Source organism: Grampus griseus (assembly GCF_964374135.1).
Source record: "Grampus griseus genome assembly, chromosome: 17".
NCBI lineage: Eukaryota > Metazoa > Chordata > Mammalia > Artiodactyla > Delphinidae > Grampus > Grampus griseus.
Genome location: NC_139011.1, coordinates 14,482,284 through 14,504,624, shown reverse-complemented (window position 1 = coordinate 14,504,624; position 22,341 = coordinate 14,482,284). Strand labels below are relative to the sequence as shown.

Below are 22,341 nucleotides of genomic sequence, written 5' to 3'. Positions count from 1 at the left end.
GACTGAGTCAGAAGACGTTAAATCGTTCTTTACCCTTTGACCAATCATTTCCCCTTCTTTGGGCCTCAGCATTTCACGCATAAGATGAAAGCAGGACTCAGTGATATGGATGATCCCTTCCAAAAAGAAAAGGCTCAAGGGGATTCTGAGAAGGTAATCTCCTACTGCCATCCACATTCTTTTCAAACAACACCAGGAGACATTGGTAAGGTTGACTGAGGCTACACTTTTGAGTTAGAATCAATGTAGAAATTCTGAGCTTGACAATCTCAATTCCTGATGTAACTTTTGGAGCTGTGTCAGAGGATATGAAATTGATGCTTGTTATCACATTTTCAAATTTCACTTGATTTTATTTTTCACATCTTTAAGTTCAGGGAAAAAGAAAAGCAGAGGTGTTTTGGGAAGAACAATTTCTGAGGCTGCTTAACTGTGGAGCGGCCTTAAAAGTCTGGCTGCAAGAAGTGGTTCACGGAATATGGATTACTTTGAGCCACTGATTTTGTGTACAAAGCAGGAACCTGAATGGGAAAAGTCTAGGCAATGTAGCCCAAAGAGAAAAAAGGTTGATGTGCTGAGACTATTCAAAAGAAAAGTAACCAGCTGAGCTCTACTCCCTCTGAGAACATTCTGGCAGGCGAGGCCGTGAATGACACCAGGACAAGTTAACGAATGAAGGTATAATTGCACTAAAATGGCAAAACCTGGTTATTGTTGAGAGTGTGGAAAAAGATCAATAAACCAGAATTGATCTGGTGGTCCTGGGGATATGGCAGGTGACACGGACCTGTGCTATTTCATGGTTTGGGGGTTTCAAAATCAAAAGGCAGAAGTCAAAGGGACACAGCACCTCATATCGTGGGCCAAGCTGGGCATAGTCCCTCAGCTTGTCCTTGTCCAGCCGGGTCGGCACTTCAATGATATCGTGGGTCTGAAGCTTTATGATCTTTAGAAGGGAAGTAAACATGCTTTCCGGAATGATTTGCAAAACCTTTAATGAAAGGGAAAAGAGGAAAAAACAAACGAACCTCTATTTTATTTCTTAGCTGGTAAATGGTATGATGACAGTAAGCACAGTGCCCGTGTATATGAACAGCGCTTCGTCTGCAGGAAGGGCTGCTAAGGGCCTCACAAGAGCTATTTTAACAACTGCTCTCAGGCACAGGGCTACTTTCCTTCAAACATTAATTGCTCACAGGATATAGAGCTAATTCTCATAGAAATGATGCAAAAGATGTATCATTTCCACATTACAAGTTTCTAAAAGGCTGAGGTTCAGAGATGTTAAGTAACTTGGCTGTAAAGCCCTCAGCTAGGATGTGACACAGGAAAATTTTGAATCCAGGCCTGTCTGGCTCTATGCTACACCATAAGTTGTTGAAGCAAGGACCAAAATGCTCCTGAAAACTTTGATTAAGTTCCAACTAGAATGTGCTGGATCTAGATCTGGCTCTTTTACCAACTATGACTTTGAAGAAGTCACCAAGATCTCTGTTTCTCCATCTCTACGCCTATAAAATGGGGGCTAATACCATCAGCATTTAAAAAATAGGTATGAAAGTTCTTTGAAAGTAAAAACACAGCTGCACACCCACAGTACTGGTAAGAATAAGTTTATTTTCAGGTATTGCAAATTTCTGGAATTAAATTAAGAATAAGGGAAAAGTATACAACACTACTATGTATAAAACAGATAAATAACAAGGACCTGCTGCAGGGAACTATATTCAATGTCTTGAAATAACCTATATATATGTAAAACTGAAGCACTTTCCTGTACACCTGAGGCTAACACAACATTGTAAATTAACTATACTTCAATTAAAAAAAAAGGATAAGGGAAAGGAACACAGGTGTACTTTTTTCAGGGTCCCAAGCACATCGTTTGTATTTAAAACAGCAGTTAGTTTGCCATTAAAATAAACATCATCTTGATGCATTTCTTACCTTTCTCACATAGGACACCAATTCGCCAGAATAATATTGAGATACACTGAGAAGGTCAGGGCTATTTGCTTGATTAATACGAAGAAGGGGCAGGTCAAGGGCAGAGGCAAGCTGGAAGGAAAATAAGATGTATCTGTTTCTCTGTTTCAAAAAGTCCTAGAAATCTCTCTTTTTCCAGAAACAGTAACATACAACAAAACTCTTGGGCTTTGCCCAAAAGAGAGCAACTACTGAACTTCATCAGTGTCATTCATAGTTTGACAAGATACAATTTTTTAAAGCGACAGTCATCTGCTACAGCAGTGGTTCTCAAATTGTGGTCCCTGGACCAGCAGCAACAGCATCACCTGAAACCTTGTCAGAGATGCTGATTCTCTGCCCCACGCAGATTTACTTAATCAGAAACTCCGGGGCTGGGGCCCAGCAATCTGGGCTGTGACAAGCCTTCCAGGTGATTCTCCTGCATGCTCAAATTTGAGCCACTGAGCTACAGAAGGCAGCTACTCCTCTATGGAAATCAGACATTCTGATTGATGGACTACCATACTGCGTCTAATCTAAGATGACACGGCTTGTAAGAAGTGCCATTATTTTATGCACTGCTCAAAAAGAAAAAACATGCCGACAACTATGATATGCCATCAATTATACAACACATCCCAATTACAGAGATGTTAAAATATGAAAGTGCACCTCAGAATTGATATATATGGTAATTCCATCAGAAGACACTGAGTAAATTATTTGTTCATTTATCACGAAATGAAATTACCTTGAGAGAAGGGCCAATCTATGCCCGTGTTGTTTAACATTATTCCCTAACCTTTAGAGGAGATCCTAGATTGTAGCAGAGGCTCAACAAGAATTTTTTTAAATGAATAAAAGGATTTTATTCATGTCTAGGGAATAAAGGACCCATAGGACACACATTTTTAGTATCCTGTAAAACTTTAAAAAAATCTATTTCTTCATTTAAAAACAATTTTCTCTAAGACACTCTAACTTCTATTATTAATTCAAACTTTATTTCTGGCATCTTTTGCAACTATGCTCTCATGAAAAACTTCCTAACAATTTTCAGTCTATAAAAATACTTAAATTAACCAACTTTCTAAAAGGGTGAAATCTTGAACTGAATTAATGAATGAGGTAATAATGAAGGCCAACTCTTCCCTAGTAACTGAGAATGCAATCTCACTGTTATCTGCTTACCTTTAGGAATGTAGCTCTGAGTTTAGTGACCATGGATGGGTTTACCCTTATGCTCTCTTGCATGATAGATGTGAAACTGTAAAAAGAGATAAATAGTAAGGAAACATTCATAATGGCCTTCATTGAGGACAAATGCCAGGCTGTCCATGTTACCTGTCAATTAACTGCCAAGCAAAAGAAAGGTCCCCAACGATCTGCATTGTGATCAGGACCTCCTCTTTAATGTTAATGGTTCGGATCATTTGGTGGAGAAACTTGCGAGTATCAGCAAGAAATTGACACACTTGCAGATTTGATTCCAACTGGTGAAATTCTTGAACCTGAGTTACATAAACACACTGGATTTTAAAATTCTGAATGGCCTGTATAGTGTCCACTTTTCCTTGAAAACACTTCCAATAAAGCGCACTACTTACTAAGAATGTCTTGGCAAAATTTTAATTTCAAATTATAATTTCAGAAATGTATAAGCCAAGTCAGAAAACAATGCATAATTTCTGAGATTAGAAAATGTTCCACAATTTCTTATACTGTACATATATGACATAATAAGCAAATATTCCCATTTTCCATTTCAGTATCAATAAACATGTATTGAAAAATCCTTCTAATTCTGAAAATTTGCAGGATTGTTAAAAAACAAAATAAGTCACATCACAACCAAGGTGCTGGCACTTGCACATCTTTAAGTTCTTTTGATGGGCTCTTTAAAACAAAATAATGATTCCACAGCGTTTTGACATTTTAAATACATAATTCAAGGGGCCTGGGCTATATGCCAAAAGAAATAATGCAAAAGAGAAAAAGTATCAGAGATTTACAAAGTTGCTTATAGTGGTACTATAGACTAGAAAATCCAAAAAACAACCAAAATAGAAATAGCACAAGTGAGCAATTGTTCTGGAATAGCTAGGGAAACTGGCATGCTAACAATGGAGCATTATACTGTGTTGCTATAATAGTGGCCATCCTAAAATCCTTGCAAAAGTAAGAAAGAGCCTATAAGAAAGTCTTGCAAGTGAAAAAAGTCTTAATGTACACTTATATCAATTGGAAAGGGTTCCAGACGAGGATGGATGATGTTTCATATAATCTATGTTTATTGTTCTGATGCTTTTGTTTATTTTCCTGGTTAAACATACAATTAAACTTTTAAGAGTGTGGAGGTATAGGAATTCCCTGGTGGTTAGGATTTGGCGCTTTTACTGCTGTGGCCTGGGTTCAATCCCAGGTCGGGGAACTGAGATCCCGCAAGCCACGTGGTGTGGTCAAAATTTTAAAAATAAAAAAAAGGATATTATAAAAAAAAAAAAGGAGTGTGGAGGTATAATTCCTTTTTTTTGTACAATCATTTTTAAGTAGATAAAAGGAAACTTTTTTTCAGAAAAAATACATCACTTTAAAAGCATATGATCGTTATACAACTATTCTCATTTTTGTGTATCCATCCCTTTCCAGGTTTTCTCCCCAAGGCACACACTTTTTACAAACCTAAAAGTAGCGCATACAGTGCAATTTTGTTTTTGCTTTTACCTCCTTACCACAGTTTTCCCAATGTTTCTATACTGTCTTCATAATTTTTTTTCCAAGACTACATGTTCCTGCAAATTGAAGTATCATAATTTTTACTACCATTCTCTTTATTATTGTCATTTAATTATTTTCGCAATTTTAGGGCACTGCATATAATATTACAGTGAACACATTAATTTATATTGCTTTTGCTTCTGATAAAATATTCTCTTAATTTCCAGGAGCAGACTCCTGGGTAGGTCAAAAAATATGATTCATGATCCGAGAACTGTCATTTAAAAAGACTTGCCTTACCTCTTCCAAAGCCTGTATTAGTTGCACAGTTTTTCTGCCCGCAGCAGTAGAATCATCATAATTTAAAGACAATATTTGTTTTGAGATCTCTCTGAACCAAGCTTGAAGATTTTCTATTAATACAGAAACAAGAAAAGACTACTGAAATCCCAGAATTCCTGCAGTGGTGGCTTTGAATTTAATTAAGTAATCCTTTACAAATCTAGCTCTTAGTCACAGAGCTTTTACTATGTACCTAACATTGGTCTTAGGAATTTTCCAAACAATAACAACAAAAATGCCTTGGGCATGTGACCTAGTAGAAGAGATGAAACTTTCTATATAAATAGCTTAGTTTATAACACCTGGCAGAAAAGGGTTAAAGGCCCAAGTTTTGGGTGGGCCAAAAAGTGCCTTTGGTTTTTTAAGTAAAAATAAAAGACACATTTTTCATTTTCACCAAGAACTTTATTGAACAATGTAATCACACTTCTGTTCCACTACTTTCTGCCAATTTTCAGGCAACTTCATAATTCCATCTTCCCAGAACTTTCTATGTTTTTGAGCAAAGAACTGTTCCAGGTGCCTTTTACAGTCTTCCAGGGAACTGAAATTTTTTCCATTAAGAGAATTTTGTAAAGACCGAAATAAAGGGAAATCCAAAGGTGCAATGCCAGGTGAATACGGCAGATGAATCAGAACTTCCCAGCCAAGCTGTAACAGTTTTTGCCTGGTCATCAAAGAAACATATGGTCTTGAGTTATCCTGATGGAAGATTATGCGCTTTCTGTTGACTAATTCTGGACACTTTTCGTCGAGTGCCACTTTCAGTTAGTCTAATTGGGAGCAGTACTTGCTGGCATTAATCATTTGGTTTTCCAGAAGGAGCTCATAATAGAAGACTCCCTTCCAATCCCACCATATACACAACATCACCTTCTTTGGATGAAGACCGGCCTTTGGTGTGGTTGGTGGTGGTTCATTTCGCTTGCCCCACGATCTCTTCCATTCCACATTATTATACAGTATCCACTTTTCATTGCCCATCACAATTTGTTTTAAAAACGGAACGTTTTCATTACATTTCAGTAGAGAATTGTATGTGGAAATATGGTCAAGAAAGTTCTTTTTGCTTCACTTATGTGGAACCCAAACATCAAAGCGATTCACATAACCAAGCTGGTGCAAATGACTTTCAACTTTTTTTGTTTTAAATTGATTTATTTTTGGCTGCCTTGAGTCTTCGTTGCTGTGCGTGGGCTTTCTCTAGTTGCGGTGAGCGGGGGCTACTCTTCGTTGTGGTGCACAGGCTTCTCACTGCGGTGGCTTCTCTTGTTGCGGAGCACGGGCTCTAGGAGCACGGGCTTCAGTAGTTGTGGCACATGGGCTCAGCAGTTGTGGCTAGCGGGCTCTAGAGTGCAGGCTCAGCAGTTGTGGCGCACGGGCTTAGCTGCTCTGTGGCATGTGGGATCTTCCCGGACCAGGGCTGGAACCCATGTCCCCTGCATTGGCAGGTGGATTCTTAAGCACTGCACCACCAGGGAAGCCCAGACTTTCAACTCTTGATTTGGATATTTTGAGTATGTCGGCTATCTCCCGTGTGGTAAAACGTTGATTGTTCTCAATTATTGTTTCCATTTGATTGCTATTGAACCAACTGGTCTACCTGACTGCGGAGCATCATCCAGAGAGAAATCTCCAGCACGGAACTCTGCAAACCACTTTTGACACGTTCGATCAGCCACAGTACCTTCTCCATAACTGCACAAACCTTTTTGTGCGTTTCAGTTGTGTTTTATACCTTTCTTGAAACATAATATGCCACAAATGTTGTTTTTCTTCCATCTTCAATATTAAAATGGCATTCAAAAATTCACCAATTTGTATGTGTTTTTTTAAATGCATGCTGATGTGACAGGTGTCACATACAATCTAACAAAATTGTTTCAAATGAAGTTAAAGACAACTAAGTGCTACTAGAGCCACCTTACGGGAAAAACTGAACAAACCTTTTGGCCCACCCAATAAATGTTGTAAACTGATGTGTGCAAAGACAGTAGTGCAGGTGGGGAGGAGTCAGGAAGGAAGTGAAGGATGTGACACAGAGTTAAGAGGATGGGTAGAGGTCTGGACAGGCAGAGGGAGGGAGAGGGAAAATCTGTCCCTAGATGAAGAGACAGACATGAGCAGAGGCTTTGGGGCAAAATGACAATGGCGCGTCTTGGAGGGCAAAGAGGGACCAACATGCAGGAGAGTGAAGTGTGAGTGGTGAGTTGTGGGGAGTCTGAATGGATTAGGTGGCGCCATTTGCTAACCAGCCAGGCATTTCTCAAGGCAGAGATGGGGAAGGCCGTTAACATGCTCTGAGGACCCTCAGTGAATCAGGCCAAGTTTTAAGCTTAGTCTCATTTAATTTTCACAAAAATCTATGGAGTAGGAATTAAAAGCCATTTCTCAGATGAGGAAGCTGATGCCCAGAGACATGAAGAACCCTCTGCTGCGTCACACAGTTACTAAATGGAAGAGCCAGGACGTGCAAACCGTCAAAGGCTTCGCTCTTTTCACTGCACCAAGTTGATTCTGTAAAGGTTTTTTGTTTTATCAATGGAATGATTTCACTTTAATAAAAGCACTTAAGGGCTTATAATCTAAGTTATTTTAAGAATTGACATAAAGAATTAGCTATAATTTTAAAGATTTTTTGTAGGACTGAGGGACAGCTATGGAGTAGCTAAAAGAACATAGGAGGTAATGAGTGAGATACAGGCTCTGGACCTTTGCTACCCTCGGCAAGTGATTATAAAATAATAAAGATGTTTATCTCACAGGGTTCTAAGGATCAAATGAGAAATATCTGTGAAAGTACTTCCTAACTGAAATATGCTATAAAGCCAAAAAAGTATAAGATATTGTTTTGAATAAGCTTTGAAACATTGCTGGTATTTATAAGAACTTAAAAGAGACTAGAATACAGATTAATGTGTCTCATTAGACAACTAATCTGGTTAGATTGGTCCTGGTGATTCTTTGTTTTTTAGATACAATATGCTGACCTGCAAAACATGTTGCCAATTTATATCACACCACTAAAAACTGCTCTAGTTTTTCCAATAGGAATATTAATGAAATTTGGACATATTTGTTGACCAGCAACAAATAAATCAAATACAATAGTCATAAGCTTGTATTAACAATAGTGAAGCTTTTTAAAATAAAAATCTATATTATTCATCAATTCTACTGTATAATTAACTTTATCGGAAATAAATTTGACAGTTAAAACAAATATTAAGCATCAAAAAAAATAATTTGTCACCTTAAAATTCAGAATGGTTTTTCAGGGGCAATTTGAAAGGATCCTATCTATAGGACAGGAGCCTTCAAAAATTTGAAGTGATACCACAATTTTCCTACAGATAAAATTTCCTAAAAGAGGCAAGATTAAAATTGTTAAAGTAAAACTTGAGCTATGTTGTTTCAAAACAGTCTGCAGGTCCCCACTTGTGCCACTAGATGGCAGATGCGTCAGTGAAGAAGAACCAAATAGGACTGAACACAAGACTCTTAAGATATCATTTATGTTAGCAGTTGGTAATATTCGTGGGTGAAGTATCCTGAGAAGATCATGAAAGTTATGCCCCCATCCCCATGCACATAAAATTACACACTAATGACACACCAGTTCTGCATACTATGGTGGTAGGGGGAGGATATGACTCTATAAAATACTATTGTATTTATGAACCAGAGTACAAGAACCCATGATTTAGCCCAACCTCTTACTTCAAAGATAAGAAACCTGAAGTCCAGAGAGAATATGAGATTGCCCAAGGGAGCACAAGGCTAGAGCAACCAAAACTAAACTTCTGATCTTCATTAGCAACATCCCAGCATACAATGAGGACACAGTAATGACTTTTTACTCTGCTAGTTTCTAATAATCTGTGTATACTTTTCAAACACACCAATAACTCCTCTTCAGCAATTACCATTTTTCTCCACTCTGGTTAGGGGTTTCACTCCTGAAAAGACATCAGCAAGCTCCGTCATCCGCTCTGAGCCCTCCTTCTTGTAATGTTCCCATTTGGCCTGCTTTTCTGAAAGCATTTGCTTGAACATCTGTTGAAGAGACAGAAGAGATTTACTGATTTAAGAGAAAATCCAGCTTAGGCAGTTTACTAAGAAAGCCTGAGCGAAACCCAATTTATTATAAAAATAGGTGCCTGACATCAGTCTGATGCCACCTCTTAAGCATTACTACTTTATACAAACTGGGGGGCAAAAGCTAGACCATCTCTAAGACAGTGGCTCTCAGACCAACTGAGGCAAGGCGAGTGTTGGTTCTGAATTGGCATTAACGTCTAGGGCTAGTTCCTGAGGCCACCTGATCCAAACCCCCAAAGTTACTTTTACAGAACCTGGACATTCCCAGGCGTCTGTGATTTTTATTATGTCCATAGAGGCTTTTTTAGGAGTAAGAGACCAAGCCCAGAATTTCCTTGACTGAACTCAAATCCTCAAGGTCCTTAGGTCAACCTTGTTAAAATGCGAACTACCACCCTACTTAGGCCCTTTCCAACAGGTTCTCGTGGCTTTTAAGATGAAGACTAACACCCCGCAAGGCCCAGCGCAGGCTGCCCACCTGTCAACCTCACTTCCTACCACCTTTCTCTTGCATTCTCTCCCCTGCAGCCAACTGGTCTCTCAGATCCTTGAACTGGCCAGGCTCTTCCCTACCCAAGAGGACTTAGACATAATCTGTCCTCTCGCTGGGATGTTCTTCATCATGCTCCCCCATCTTTGTCTTAGCTAACTAACAGGTTCCTTCCTCAGCTCCCTTCTGAAACTCTTGCTTCTCTTCTCAGGGAAGCTGTCAAAGCTAGGACAGGATCCTTTATTTTAGGTACCCAGAGACCTATGTTCCTCTCCTATAGAGCGTATACCTGCTTTTACTCATTTTCATTTGTGTAATTCTCTGATTACTGTCCGCATGCCTCATTAGACTGTAACTTCCACCATCTGGTGCATTTTTTCCTATCACTGTATCCCTAATGACAGTAGGCACTAAATGCTTGTTGTTTAATCCTGTCCTTTTCCTATAAGAATGATCTCAGACAGCTAGAATCTGTAGCCTGAATCAGAGACACAGCTATAAAATCCTAATCTTTAAAAAAAATTTTAAGCATAAAAAAACTAAGACTTTGGTGATTATTCATTCAATATTTTTACCTCTTTGAGTATAAACTCAAATTGTGCAGTATCCAACAGCAATTGAAAGAGGATCTTGGGATTGTACCTAGAGTCTGTTAGAATCTGGTCCTTGATTTGACGAAGGCGTTTGTTGTTTGGGTCACAGGCTAGACATGGGAGAAAAACAGTTTCCAATTTATTAAATGTGTAGAAAATATCTATAATAAATAAGATGAATTCTTAAATACTTTCATTTCCCTTTTAAGCATTTAAAAAGTAATAAGCAAAATGTATATCAATAATAGGTAGTAAAATAAATTATATTACACCTATGCTATGGAGTATGCACAACTGAACGGTTAAATATGACATTGAATCTGACATGGAATGTCATCGTGATGTATTGTCGAATGAAAAAAGCAAACTGAGCACAGTGTTGCCAAATTTTTTAAGCGTTGTGTGGGTGGTTTATTATCGATTGTCCAATATGATGGGTCGAGCCTTTTGGCACCATTTCCTAAGTGCGTGGCCTCCTTGTGTCCTGTTTGAAGCTGCTTTTGTTTTAAGCATTGATCTCTGCCATTCAACTATGGACAGGTGTGCAGAAAAGATTTAACACAGCAGGCCCAAGACTGCCGTCTTCAAAAAGGCTTGTTTGCAAGGCCGGCTCTTGGCTGGCATTAGGGAATGTGGATTTTGGAAGAGTTCCCACCATGTTGAGAACTGGTAAGAATGGCCCACCATGCTTTAACTCTTTGTACAATGTGGTTTATTATGAACACCTGCTTTCCTCTGGGAGTTTGGAATTTTGTTACCTGCCAGGTAGAGGCTGCCTTGATGAGCCCCCAATAAAATCCTGGGCACTGAGTTTCTAATGAGTTTCCCTGGTTGGCAACATTTCACACATACTGCCACAACTCATTGCTAGGGGAATTAAATGCATCCTGTGTGACTCCATCAGGAGAGAACTCTTAAAAGCTTGTGCCTGGTTTCCTCTGGACTTCACCTCAGGCACCTTTTCCCTCTGCTGATTTTGCTTTCTATCTTTTTCCTGTTACAAACCATCGCCATAAATACTACTATATGCCGAGTCTAGTAAAGCATTGAACCTGGGGTGGTCTTGGGGACCACTGATACGACAGGAAAGCAGGGTTACCCACACAAAGATGTGGCACCTCCAAACAGGAAGAACCAGACCTGAGACCATTCTGCTCTTTGTAAAGGCATGACTGGCACTCAGAGCTTTCTGGATTATCCACCACCTAGACCCCTCTCAGCCAGAGAGCTTATGGCTACTAGGCCAAGTTCACAAAATTAGGCAGTGATGACCCAGGGATAAGACACCAGATGTCTTGATTCCCTGGTCAGCATCTCAGTTGCCAAGCTAAATCATTTCAAATAAAATAAACATTATGTTTTAAAAGTATATAGGATAAAAAATACTGATATATGCTGAAATTGGTTTACGGGGTCAATTATTTATGTAAGAAAGAAAAATAAAATAAGATAAGGTAAAATGTTTACAAGTAAAAGCTACTTAGATTGCAAATAAAGTCAAAATAAAAACTTTAAGACAATAAACACTGTCAGAAAGTTCACAGCTGATAAGGTACAAGGACCCTGATAGTTGCTCTAATATCATCCGTGCTCATTCCTGCTTTCCAAGCCCTCCCATCAGCATCTTAGGAGGTCCGGCATGTACAGAACGACCATGCTTTCCGAGCACATGTCAGTGGTGTTTTTGGTGCTTCAGGCACGGTGAAGCCTGAGCAAGGCTATTTTACATATTGATTTCCAAGTTACTCCATCGGAAAGAGACTCATGACAACCTGGAGGAGGGCTCAGTTTCCATGGGAAACTGCAGAGTTCTGATTTACCATGCATTCTCCAGAACTCCCTAGGAAGAAATATATTGGCACTGATGACACTGATCACACAGAGACAATTTTTCAGCTTCTTGTTTGCCTAACTTAAAAAAAAACAAACAAATTTGGAAGCAGTTCCACTTGTCTTTATATTAACTCTAATTCAACAAGAAACCTTCTGATACTAACTTGCTTTCATTTTTGCACAGGAGACATCACTGTGCATTAACAATTAGCTGCAGAGAGTTAACAGGAGGGAATACGAGAAATCTGCGCCTTCCTTTCTGCACGCCATGGCCAAAACACCATGAAAGCTAAATAAGCAGTTACTTTCCCCACATATGACTCACAGCCAGATACACAAATCATTTGATTCTTGTAAACTCTGACCTTGTGCAATCAGGTCAGACAATTGCCAGCTCAGAAATGGAAACAGATGTGGCCGAAAAGCAGAGAACCTGGCAAGCCTAGGCTGTCCCTGGCAGGGGCACAAATCCAGGAGACCGCTGGCTTCCAGAATGTAGGCACGGCTGTCAGGCACAGTTGTCGAGAAGACAAAGAGGAGGCTGAGTCACTAGAAACCCACAGTTGCCTTTACGACAGGATAAAGAGAGGGCTCGAATTGTTTATATGCTTCAGAATGTAAGACTTTTGGTAAAGAAGATTACAAGCTGAGTCAACGTAGTAAAATCCTCAAATTAGGACTGGATTTCATGTTAAACATAAACTCGACTAATTAAAGACTAGTCCACTAGATGATTCGGCCCTGTATTCATGCTGAGAGTAAACTGGAGAGAGATCTAGGCCAAGAATTGAAATGATGAAAAAAACAAAACTGGAAAGCAGCATTTGTGGGAAAGATTTAAGAAGCTGGAGATTTCTGGTGTGAAGAGGGAAGGCTGAAGAGAAATTCCACATTTTCAAAGAGATGAAGGATGAAGAAGTCCACCTGCTGTTCTCACTGCTGACCACTCACAGGATGCGGAGACAGGCGGCAGCTAGAGGAAGCGTCAAGGGCATCTTGCCTGGACGGTTTGGGAGACGGGGCTACTGTGTTACCGAGGTAGGCTGCAAGATTATCTGGCGTGTGGACAGTTTTTCTTTGAGAGACACAGTCTTACTTGAAAGAACAAGGAGGTGTTGAAAGTGGGACCAGGGTAGGTGCTCAAGGAAAGTTAGCTGAGTGAAAAACAAAAAGCAGAGGCTTGGCTTTCCAGAGCTGCTAAATGACACCACTCTTAGGGGAAGGAGTGTGCAGCTCTGGAGGAGGGAACTCTTTAGTAATTAATATTGATCGAGCATTTACTAAATATGAGGACTGGGTCAGCTCCGAATAAGCTCAGGTATTAGTCCAACCTACTTAATTTTGTACTATTAAACCAGCGGTTTTAAACTCATGGGTTTAGGGAATTCCCTGGCGGTCCAGTGGTTAGGACTCTGCAATTTCACTGCCACAGGCCCGGGTTCTGTCCCTGGTTGGGGAGCTAGGATTCTGAAAGCCGTGCGGCAGAAAAGCTCCTGAGTCTGATGGCTAATAGGGTCTCAGAGAGGGTCATGACCCAGAAAAGATTAAGACCCCATCTACCATAATTAAGCACCCGGGTCTAGTCAGTTCCTCAGCAAAATGCAGCCATGTTTCTCTGTCCTTCCGAAATCATACTTTTCTTCCATCATTTCCCCAGACTAGAATTTCTTCTGCTTTTTACTATAAAATCCTATCAAGGGCTAGTCAGTTCCTGTCTCCTCTGTGGAGCCTTGTTAGACCACCTCTGCCCTTCTACCCCAAGCAATGTTTCTCTTCTGCTCTGGGCTCCGGACTCAAATCCTACCAACTATTTTACACATCTGGCTGTTAGGTGCTGCCCTGGCCCTTGTATTAGTTTCCTATTGCAGCTGTAACAAATTACCATAAACTCAGTGGCCTAAAAATGACACAAATTTATTCTCTCACAGTTCCAGAGGTGAGAAATCGGAATGGGTTTCACTAGGCTAAAATCAAGGTAGCAGCAGGGCTGTGTTCTTTTTTGGAGGCTCCAGGGGAAAACAGTTTTTTTGTCTTTTCCAGCATTTAGAAGCTGCCTGTACTCCTTTGCTTGTGGCCCTTTCCATCTTTAAAGCCAGCAATGGTCTACTGAATCTTTTTCATGATGCCATCTGTCTAGTTCTGACTCTTCTGCTTCCAGAAGAGTCCAGTTTAAGGATATCCCAGTTTAAGGACACTTGTAATTATGCTGGGCCCACTGGGATAATCTCCTTTCTTTAAGGTCAGCTAATTAGCAACATGAATTCCATCTGCAACTTGAATCCCCCTTTGCCATGTAATTTAACATGCCCACAGGTTCCAGGGACTAGGCCATGGACATTTTTGGGAGGGTGGGGTGGGAAGCCATTATTCTGCCTACTACAGATCTGCAGCTATACTTTTTCATATGTAGACATCTGATCTCCTCAGTCTGACCAGTGACAAGCTCCTCAAACTTGGGAGGTAAATTTCCTCATATTCCCAAGCACCTAACAGGACCTGACACAGGGGCTGTTCAGGTGGGCCACTGCTTTATCCAAATTGACACAAAAATGACTAACTTAGAAAAGCAGCTTGATTCTCATTGAAGGGCTAAACCACTTTGCATCACGCAGCAGATCTGGGTTCGGACGGCTATATATGGATGAATACAGATGGTCACACCTTTTCGTGTGTTACCTGAGTCTGCGGTATGAAGCATCAGCCATCGAATGGTGACATTGCAGTCTCTCAGGCAGTTCAGAAGCCTCGGGATGTTATCCAGAACCAGATCCTCCCTCAAACAACCTTCTTTCAGGAACTGCTGCGCTTGTACGTGCGCCCTTTCGCTGACAGTAGCGTATCTGCTTGCCTGTGAAAAGAAAAAAAGACCTGAATTACGTTTCAGAGAAAGAGAGAATCACTTATCTTGAAAGTGAATCACACTCAAAAGAATCCCTCGACAAATAGTAACATTTCTATATAAGACAAATAGCACACGGACTGTAGTTGATAAGGCTCAAAGGCAAGTGGCTTATTGGATATTTTTGAAAAGAGCACTGGACTTAGAATTGAGAGACTAACATCTAGAAATATTGGTGTGACTTTGGATTTAACCTCTGAGTACTGGTCTCTTCAAACGTAAACTGGAGAACTGGAGTCGCTGGCTCCTGGTGTCGCTTCTATTCGTAACTTGGATGGAAAGAGACACAAAGGCAGAAGCTAAATTGACCATTCTTCCTATTATTATCGACTAACAAGGCAGAGCAGAGCAGAAATACTCAAAAGGTGAGTTTCTACATATAAAAGCTTAACAAAAGAAATACATCTCAGCATATCAAAACTGACCAGCCTTTTTGGAAATTTGGTCATTCTGCTTTACCTAAAGCAAGAGTTAAATGGTAAACATCATCAACCTAGTCAGGTTAGTTTAAAACAACCACAAGATGTGGCACTGGAAGCCTCTGAAGAACTTCTTGTAATGTCATGAACGAGAAGATGTGATTTTTGGAAAGGAATTTCAGTCATGAAAAATTAACGCTCTGGGGCCAGTAAGTATGGGAGCGCCACTTTCTCTAATATATCTCTAGGGGATGTGCCAAAACTGAAATTATTTTGTGCATTATTTATGGAATTCAATTTGCTTGAATAAAACATGCTGAAGTTCCTTGAGTCAGTATTATTCTATGCACATTTGGAAACTCAAAAACTCAGACAGATAGGCTGAGGAAGATAATCACTGTTTAGAAACAGCAAGTATGCTCCCCAATAAAAAGATTTTATTTTGATTCTTCTGTTTACTCAGATATTTATTTCCTTTTGCCCTGGGTTCTCATCAGAGACAGAATATAGCCATTTCAACTTTAAGGAGATGCCTGTCTTTAGTCTTGTTGCTTACTTCACACACCCGAAATGATGAGCTTAAATTACAGTGAAAGGGTGTATTGTCCACATCCAGTTACCATCTTCAACACTCATCCTACTGATGAAAACATTAAAATTCTTGCTACTAGTGAAGGGAGCTCTGTCCATGAGGACAGTCTTTGAGCAGGAGTAAATGAAGTCACCTGGGGCCAGATGTCACACTGGTTCATTTTAGGGTGTTGACTCTTCCTCAGGATCCAAGTCTCCAATTTATACGGCCCACATAAGTTAAAATTCTACAATTACCTCTCTTATTCCGATGTGCAAAATTCACCTTTCATTAATCATTGCACTAAAATGTCTATGTGGGCATCTTCCAAATCGCTTAAGAAATCTCCTTAGCTCGTTTCCTACGCCATTAAAGCTGGTGTGCAGTTGTTTGAGAATCCTCCCGATTAGCCAGAACCTACCTGTTCTCTGACGTTTGAAAGGTCCAGGGTATTGTTTAAAGCAGTTTTTGCAGCTTTGTAGGGTTCCCAAGCATCTGCTAGATTAACTGTGATCCCCATGTAAATACTAATTACCTGAAAGAAAAGTTCAGTATTTGTTAAATATCTACTCGCTTCAAGGCAAGGGGCTGGGAAAATACAAAGTTATAGAAGACATCACCCACTCCTTCAAGTTTAAATGCCGTTCCAGTGAAAAACCAAGATTTTCCAAATATACAGGGAAGTGGTTTTCCTTATGAGCACTTGGGAACAAGAGTGACTATTAAATGTTGCTATTCATGGGAAAATAACTAAAACAAGGTTTTCCTTTCAAACTGCTATGTGTAGGATTCCTTGGATGAACAAAAATGAAAGGGGAAAGAAAAGTAGATACTTTGACTGGAGCAGGGGTTTTCCCAAACATTTTCATCTCACCTTTATACTCTTAAAATCAAACTAAACTTGTCCCCCAAATTTCTGTGAGCAGAGTGGCATTGTGTTTCACATTCATTCTTTTTAAAATTATATGCAGTCCCTCTTTATCCCTATTAATATTCTCCTTTAAAACTCTTTATGGTCTAATATTTTCTCACTAGCTTTTTATTGGTTGGCATTTGGCTGGCATATCTTTTATTTATTTATTTATTTTTAAAAATTCCTTTATTTTCAGCGTGCCAGGGTGCTTTTCCAGGAATGTATCTTGTAAGTATCATGTAATTGGACTTTGACCTTCCTTAATACTAAAAGTGTTTCTGAGTATAGCATTATGGACAGAACCTCTTTGTTACGCTTAGGCAAACGAAGCCAGACTCTCGGAACTTTCCTCTTGGCTACTCAACTCCCAGCACATGGGTATGATTCATTTGTGGATAGGAAGCATCATCTCCTAATTGTAGGCTGCTCTTCTCCCCAGTAAAGCTCCTCATTCAGGCCCCTCATAATAGCTGGTAAGAAGTGAAATAAAATCTGCTCCCTGAGGACGTGATCCAATTCACTGTCCTCTGTTAAAACCTCTACGTGCAAAGAAAACATTTCATACATATTAAGTACAATGTCAGTCTTAAACCTTTAAGAATTAATATTTTTAAGTGAAATAACGTTTAAAAAGTTACAAGCACATCCTTGCAGTAATGTAAACCTTGGCCCCATTAACATTAGCTTATAGATAAAACTTACTATAAATGTGCAATTCCTATTCACAAAGTGACAAATTAGGTAAATTCTGCTAGCTTAGATTCATAAAATAGAAAAGAATAAAGAAATGCTTATGTAACTTAGTTGAATCTCAGTAGCTAAAGCGAGATACATTTTAACACGAGGTTTTACCTTGAGACTATCCATTTAAAGAAAAAAAAACACAAATGGAAGCTTCAGGAAATTTTACTGACTGATTTATTCCTTCCTGATTTATAAAATTCTCGACAGGCTTAAAGTAATTTTACTTAAGTGAGTTTACGTTTCATTATTTCAACATTATGACCTTTGGATTACAGGCCAAAAGAATGGAAAAATCAGTTCTCCGGCAAGCTTATCATAGAGAAAAAAAAGACTAATAGCAATACTTGCCCAATTATCTGGAAAGTATTTATCCACTATCTCTCGCATTTTTGCTTGATGGGTATGAAGAATGGAAGGCTCAAAGTAGAGAATTACATACAACATGGCGGCCTGATTTGCCAGAGCTGTGCTCCGATGTTCTGGCAATGGATATGCTGAGACCTGCAAGACAGAGACCAGACCAGGAGAGGCAGATGTTAGCAACAGCTGAACTTACATGTGCCAAATAAATGACCTAGTTCTAGGACACATCAGCCTCTCAAAAGTCCGTGTCCTTTGAGGATCCCGGGCACTGGAAACAATTCTCGGATTATGGCATTGGGAACCAGGGCCTTCTTTCTTTATCTCTAGCCACATGACATTCTCTTGACTATCCTTGACTCTGCTGCAATTCTAACTCTTTTCCCTAAAAAAAGAAAAAAAATGTAACCCTGCGTCTCCCACTAGTTGTCCATTTCTGAGTCTCTCCCATCACAGACAAGCTCTTAGGACTGACAGATTCCACACTCACTGGTGCTCTCACCTCCTGTTTATTCTTCAACTCACTGACATTTGATCTCCACCATTACCTCAATGGAACTCCCTAGGGCCACTCATAACCTCACAGTCAGCTAGTTCAATGGACTCTTTTCAGCACTCTCACTTAAATTCTCTGAGGAATGAAATTCTCTCCTCCTCTGGTTTCCCAGACACCACTCTCTCTTCTCAGTCTGCATGCTTTGTGCTCTGCTTCTCTCTGTCTTTCATATGCTGCTGAGTCCCAGGGCTCCATTGCCTCATGTATTAGGAATCTCTGGCTCCACGTAGTACATGGCGCCTCGAGGACCATGAGCAGAAAGGGAGGAAATTATTACAAGGACAGACACAGCAATGCCTCATGGAGCCCGCGGGCAGGAATGTGGTCGGGTCCTGGGATGGGCCTGGAGCTTCGAACCAGAAAGCCTTCACTGTTTCTCCCCTGGATGTGTTTGCTCAACTTTTCTCTCTCTCCAGACTGTTCTCTATCACATGGCAGAATGAGGCTGCCCAAACTCCAAGTCTTGCATGTTGTGGGTAAACCCATGTCCAGAAATTGTTTCTCAGGCCCAATTCCAAATTACCTGGAGACAGGGAATCTGATCCATCTTGGGTCAAGTGACTGGTCCTGGTCCAATCAGCTAGGGACAGAGGAGGTGGAGGGTAGAGAGAGGGGTGGACACACAGCACAACCACAGCTCAACCCCGGTGTTAATAGAGGTCACAGGGCAAGGAGAAAATTGAAACACACTCCCTTGAGATATGGACAAAATGGACCGCCTAAGAGGCAGAAGAGTTAATAGAAGGGTTAATGAGAGGCAGTAAGGAAAGAGCGTGGGCTTTGAAGTCATACAGGCCTGCATTCAAATTATGGTTCTGCTGCCTACTTATGCGATGTTGTGAAAATTATGTAAGCTCTCCAAGCCTTATTTTTCTCAACAGCAACATGAGAATAGTGCTGTCTATTTTGAAAGACTATTGTGAAAAATAGAGAAAACAGTATTTGAAAAAAACCTCCTATGATTCTGGTTCATGTTGAATTCTCAATAAATGGCAACAAATATTATGGAGACCTGGTATCTGCAGGTAGCTCCTCATTTTGAGTTGTCTTAAAAAACCAAACAAAACAAATAACAACCAAAAACTCTTTATTTACACTTAACATGTTCATACAAAAAACTAGCAGGCTACCTAAGAACTATACAGAACAGGTGTGCTCTGTAATAAATGATATCCAGTTATCACAGGTCCAACTCTTTACTCTCTTCTAGTAAGAAAAAATATATATAATACCTAAAATTATGTTTTCTTTAGGAAAATGAAGTCAAATGGTAACTTTCTCTGGTACCATTTTGAGTGAGTGAATGGTACACATACTAGAGAGGAAAGTGAGCCTTTCCAACCCTGCTCATGCTGCCTCATTTGCCTGGGCTGTCCGGATATCCCCTTTGTCACCTGTTGCAATCTTGCTGCCCCTGTCATGTGCTTCACAACACTCTGCACTTCCCCTAAGATAACACCCATCTGGCTTTACTGGAATTCTTTTGTCTGTCTTCTTTCTTCAGCTACAAGCTCTTTATGAGTAGGGACCAGGGCCTGCCTTCTTCAGCAATGGATCCCCAGCACCAAGCACACAGACAGCCACATACTGCACACTCAGCAATCATTTCTCAACTGAACGCCTAAAAGAATGCATCTTCTTTCCAAATATAGCTCAAATCTCATCTCCTCCTTGAAATCTCTAATACTGCCCTAATTAATATCCCTCTTTCCTTAACAATTCCAAGGCACAACTCAGAAAGTTTTAAATAGTTTCTAGCTGCTTTTACTCTTCTGAGGAAGGAGAAAAGAAAGGAGCAATTGAGGAGGAAGGTGAAATCAGTCTTTTAAACTATTAGGACAGATTTAAAAATAGACTTAATCCCCACCTGGTTGTAAATATCATCAGATCTTAGCCGACCGATGACCATGCTGATGAAGGTCTCGTTGATAGGCACCCTCTGGAAGTAACTCTCAGGATAGTTGGGTGGTCTTTTGGCTCCTGGTTGGTTGGAATAACCTGTACTTCGAAGCAGCTTACAAATATCATCCATATTCGAATCAGCAGAAGATCGAGCAGCACTGAGCCGTGTTTACAATGGGAAATAAAGGGCCAAAGAAACCGCATATATTAGAAATGCAAAGTCCAGCAAAGCAGAAGAATTTCAGTATAACTTAACTTTATATAATTTTAGATATGACTGTAGGTCAACTTATATCCCTAAAATTCAAAATTATATTTTCAAAAAGCCTGTTGTAATATACCAAACTGATAAGATGGGTTCCTGTATGTATGTACAGTTTTATGTGAAGGTCCATGATCCGTTTCCCTAAAATCCTTGGGGCTGGATTTGTTTCAGAGTACAGCGTTTTTCAAATATAAGAAAGTAATGATACATATATCATGTACGATATAATACTCCAGCAGGGTCTTAGATGGCATTCCATGATCAAGATATATTAATATTTCTACAATAAAATTTATGAACATTCACACAAGTGAGATAAATAAAGACTGTCTATAGCCTCATGTCTGCTCCAGTCAGGTGCTGACTCCAAAAGATTTCAAGTTAGGTCAGGTTTGCTGCCAACGTAGTTGCTCTGTATGCATGTTGTGCATGTGTGTATGTTCATATATTTTTGTCAGAGTTCTTTGGATTTCAAAACTGTGGATAAAGAATGTGAACCTGCACCAATTTTCATAAATTTAAACAATAATTTTTAAAAAGTCTATCAATTTCAAGTGGGATATACCAACTGGTTTTTCTTGGTAAGATGTACCTTCTACAGAGATTTAAGCAGAACATCTGTGATTTTTCTGGTGGCTTGAAGTAGTAATCCCCCAAAGAGACTCAATCTTAGACTTGAAGATGACCTCCTCTCTGATGTAAGAACCTCCTTTACTACTGCTCTGACTTGTAATTGTTCAGTGTCTCTTCAGTAGTGGATCCTCACATTCTAATGAATTAGCCATTATACCCTAAGGGACAAAGCCGGATTGTCAAAGCTGGGCTTGATTAGCAGATTTTTTTCTTCTTCTTCATGTTGTTTATGGTTTTTGTTTTTCCAGGTACTTTCAGAAATAGAGGCAAGACCATTCATAGCCCATTTTAAAAAACATGGATGGTCAAACTGATGTGAATGAATTACGCATGCTGGTGGATACTCTCCTCACATCCTGATAAAGCTAAAGGAACAGGCCAGCTGAGTAGCCTAATTTATTGCTGAGAAGGCAGCAGTACCAAGTGTGGCTGAAAATACAACATCCCCAAACAATCCCTCTCTGTTGAGGATCTGCCTTTTTGCCCTATTTATTTTGTCCTAATTTGTAAGTCTGAAAATGTTAATTCTAGCCTGCACATCTTTAGCCCAAGTTCCTGACTCCTGCTTATTGACTGTTTCTTCCCCGAATCTTGATTATTTCTGACATTGACCCTGTATCCAGATTCTGACTCATTTATTTAACAAATTGAAAACTGTACATTAGGGACTGAAATCACAGCTGGTTAAGGTGGGTCCTGTTTTTAAGACCCTGCTTCTTGAAGTCATAGCTCTGTAAAGACACATGTAACACATGGTTGGGATGTGCGTTACTGTTTGTTCTGTTTTTGGTTCTACATATACATGGGTAAGAATTCACTTTCAACCTGGCCCTGAATGATAACTTTTCAAAATGTATCAACCTGAAAATGATAACAGAAAACTCATTCATTTCCTTACATCTGCCAAGGAGTAGTATTTGAAAACTTAAAAAAAAAATTCATTAGACTGCCAAAATTCCCAAATTAATCTTTCAGGTAAGGAAAATTCACATTCCTTTTAAAAAAAAACTGAGGTATCATGATGGACATGATAA

The 22,341-nt window shown here is 39.7% G+C and overlaps 1 protein-coding gene across 1 annotated transcript in view; it reads right to left on the bottom strand.

Annotated features, from left to right (window-relative positions):
* WASHC5 (WASH complex subunit 5) overlaps positions 1-22,341 on the bottom strand; it is a 54,155-nt gene that overhangs the window by 23,702 nt on the left and 8,112 nt on the right. Inside the window, exons 8-18 of the mRNA XM_082675098.1 lie at positions 20,375-20,567; positions 17,940-18,092; positions 16,356-16,469; positions 14,722-14,893; positions 10,195-10,322; positions 8,955-9,084; positions 4,987-5,099; positions 3,313-3,479; positions 3,160-3,235; positions 1,948-2,058; positions 851-991 (exon numbers count right to left, since the gene is read on the bottom strand). Coding sequence (XP_082531224.1) covers positions 851-991; positions 1,948-2,058; positions 3,160-3,235; positions 3,313-3,479; positions 4,987-5,099; positions 8,955-9,084; positions 10,195-10,322; positions 14,722-14,893; positions 16,356-16,469; positions 17,940-18,092; positions 20,375-20,567 — 1,498 coding nt within the window. The remainder of the gene's footprint in view (positions 1-850; positions 992-1,947; positions 2,059-3,159; positions 3,236-3,312; positions 3,480-4,986; positions 5,100-8,954; positions 9,085-10,194; positions 10,323-14,721; positions 14,894-16,355; positions 16,470-17,939; positions 18,093-20,374; positions 20,568-22,341) is intronic.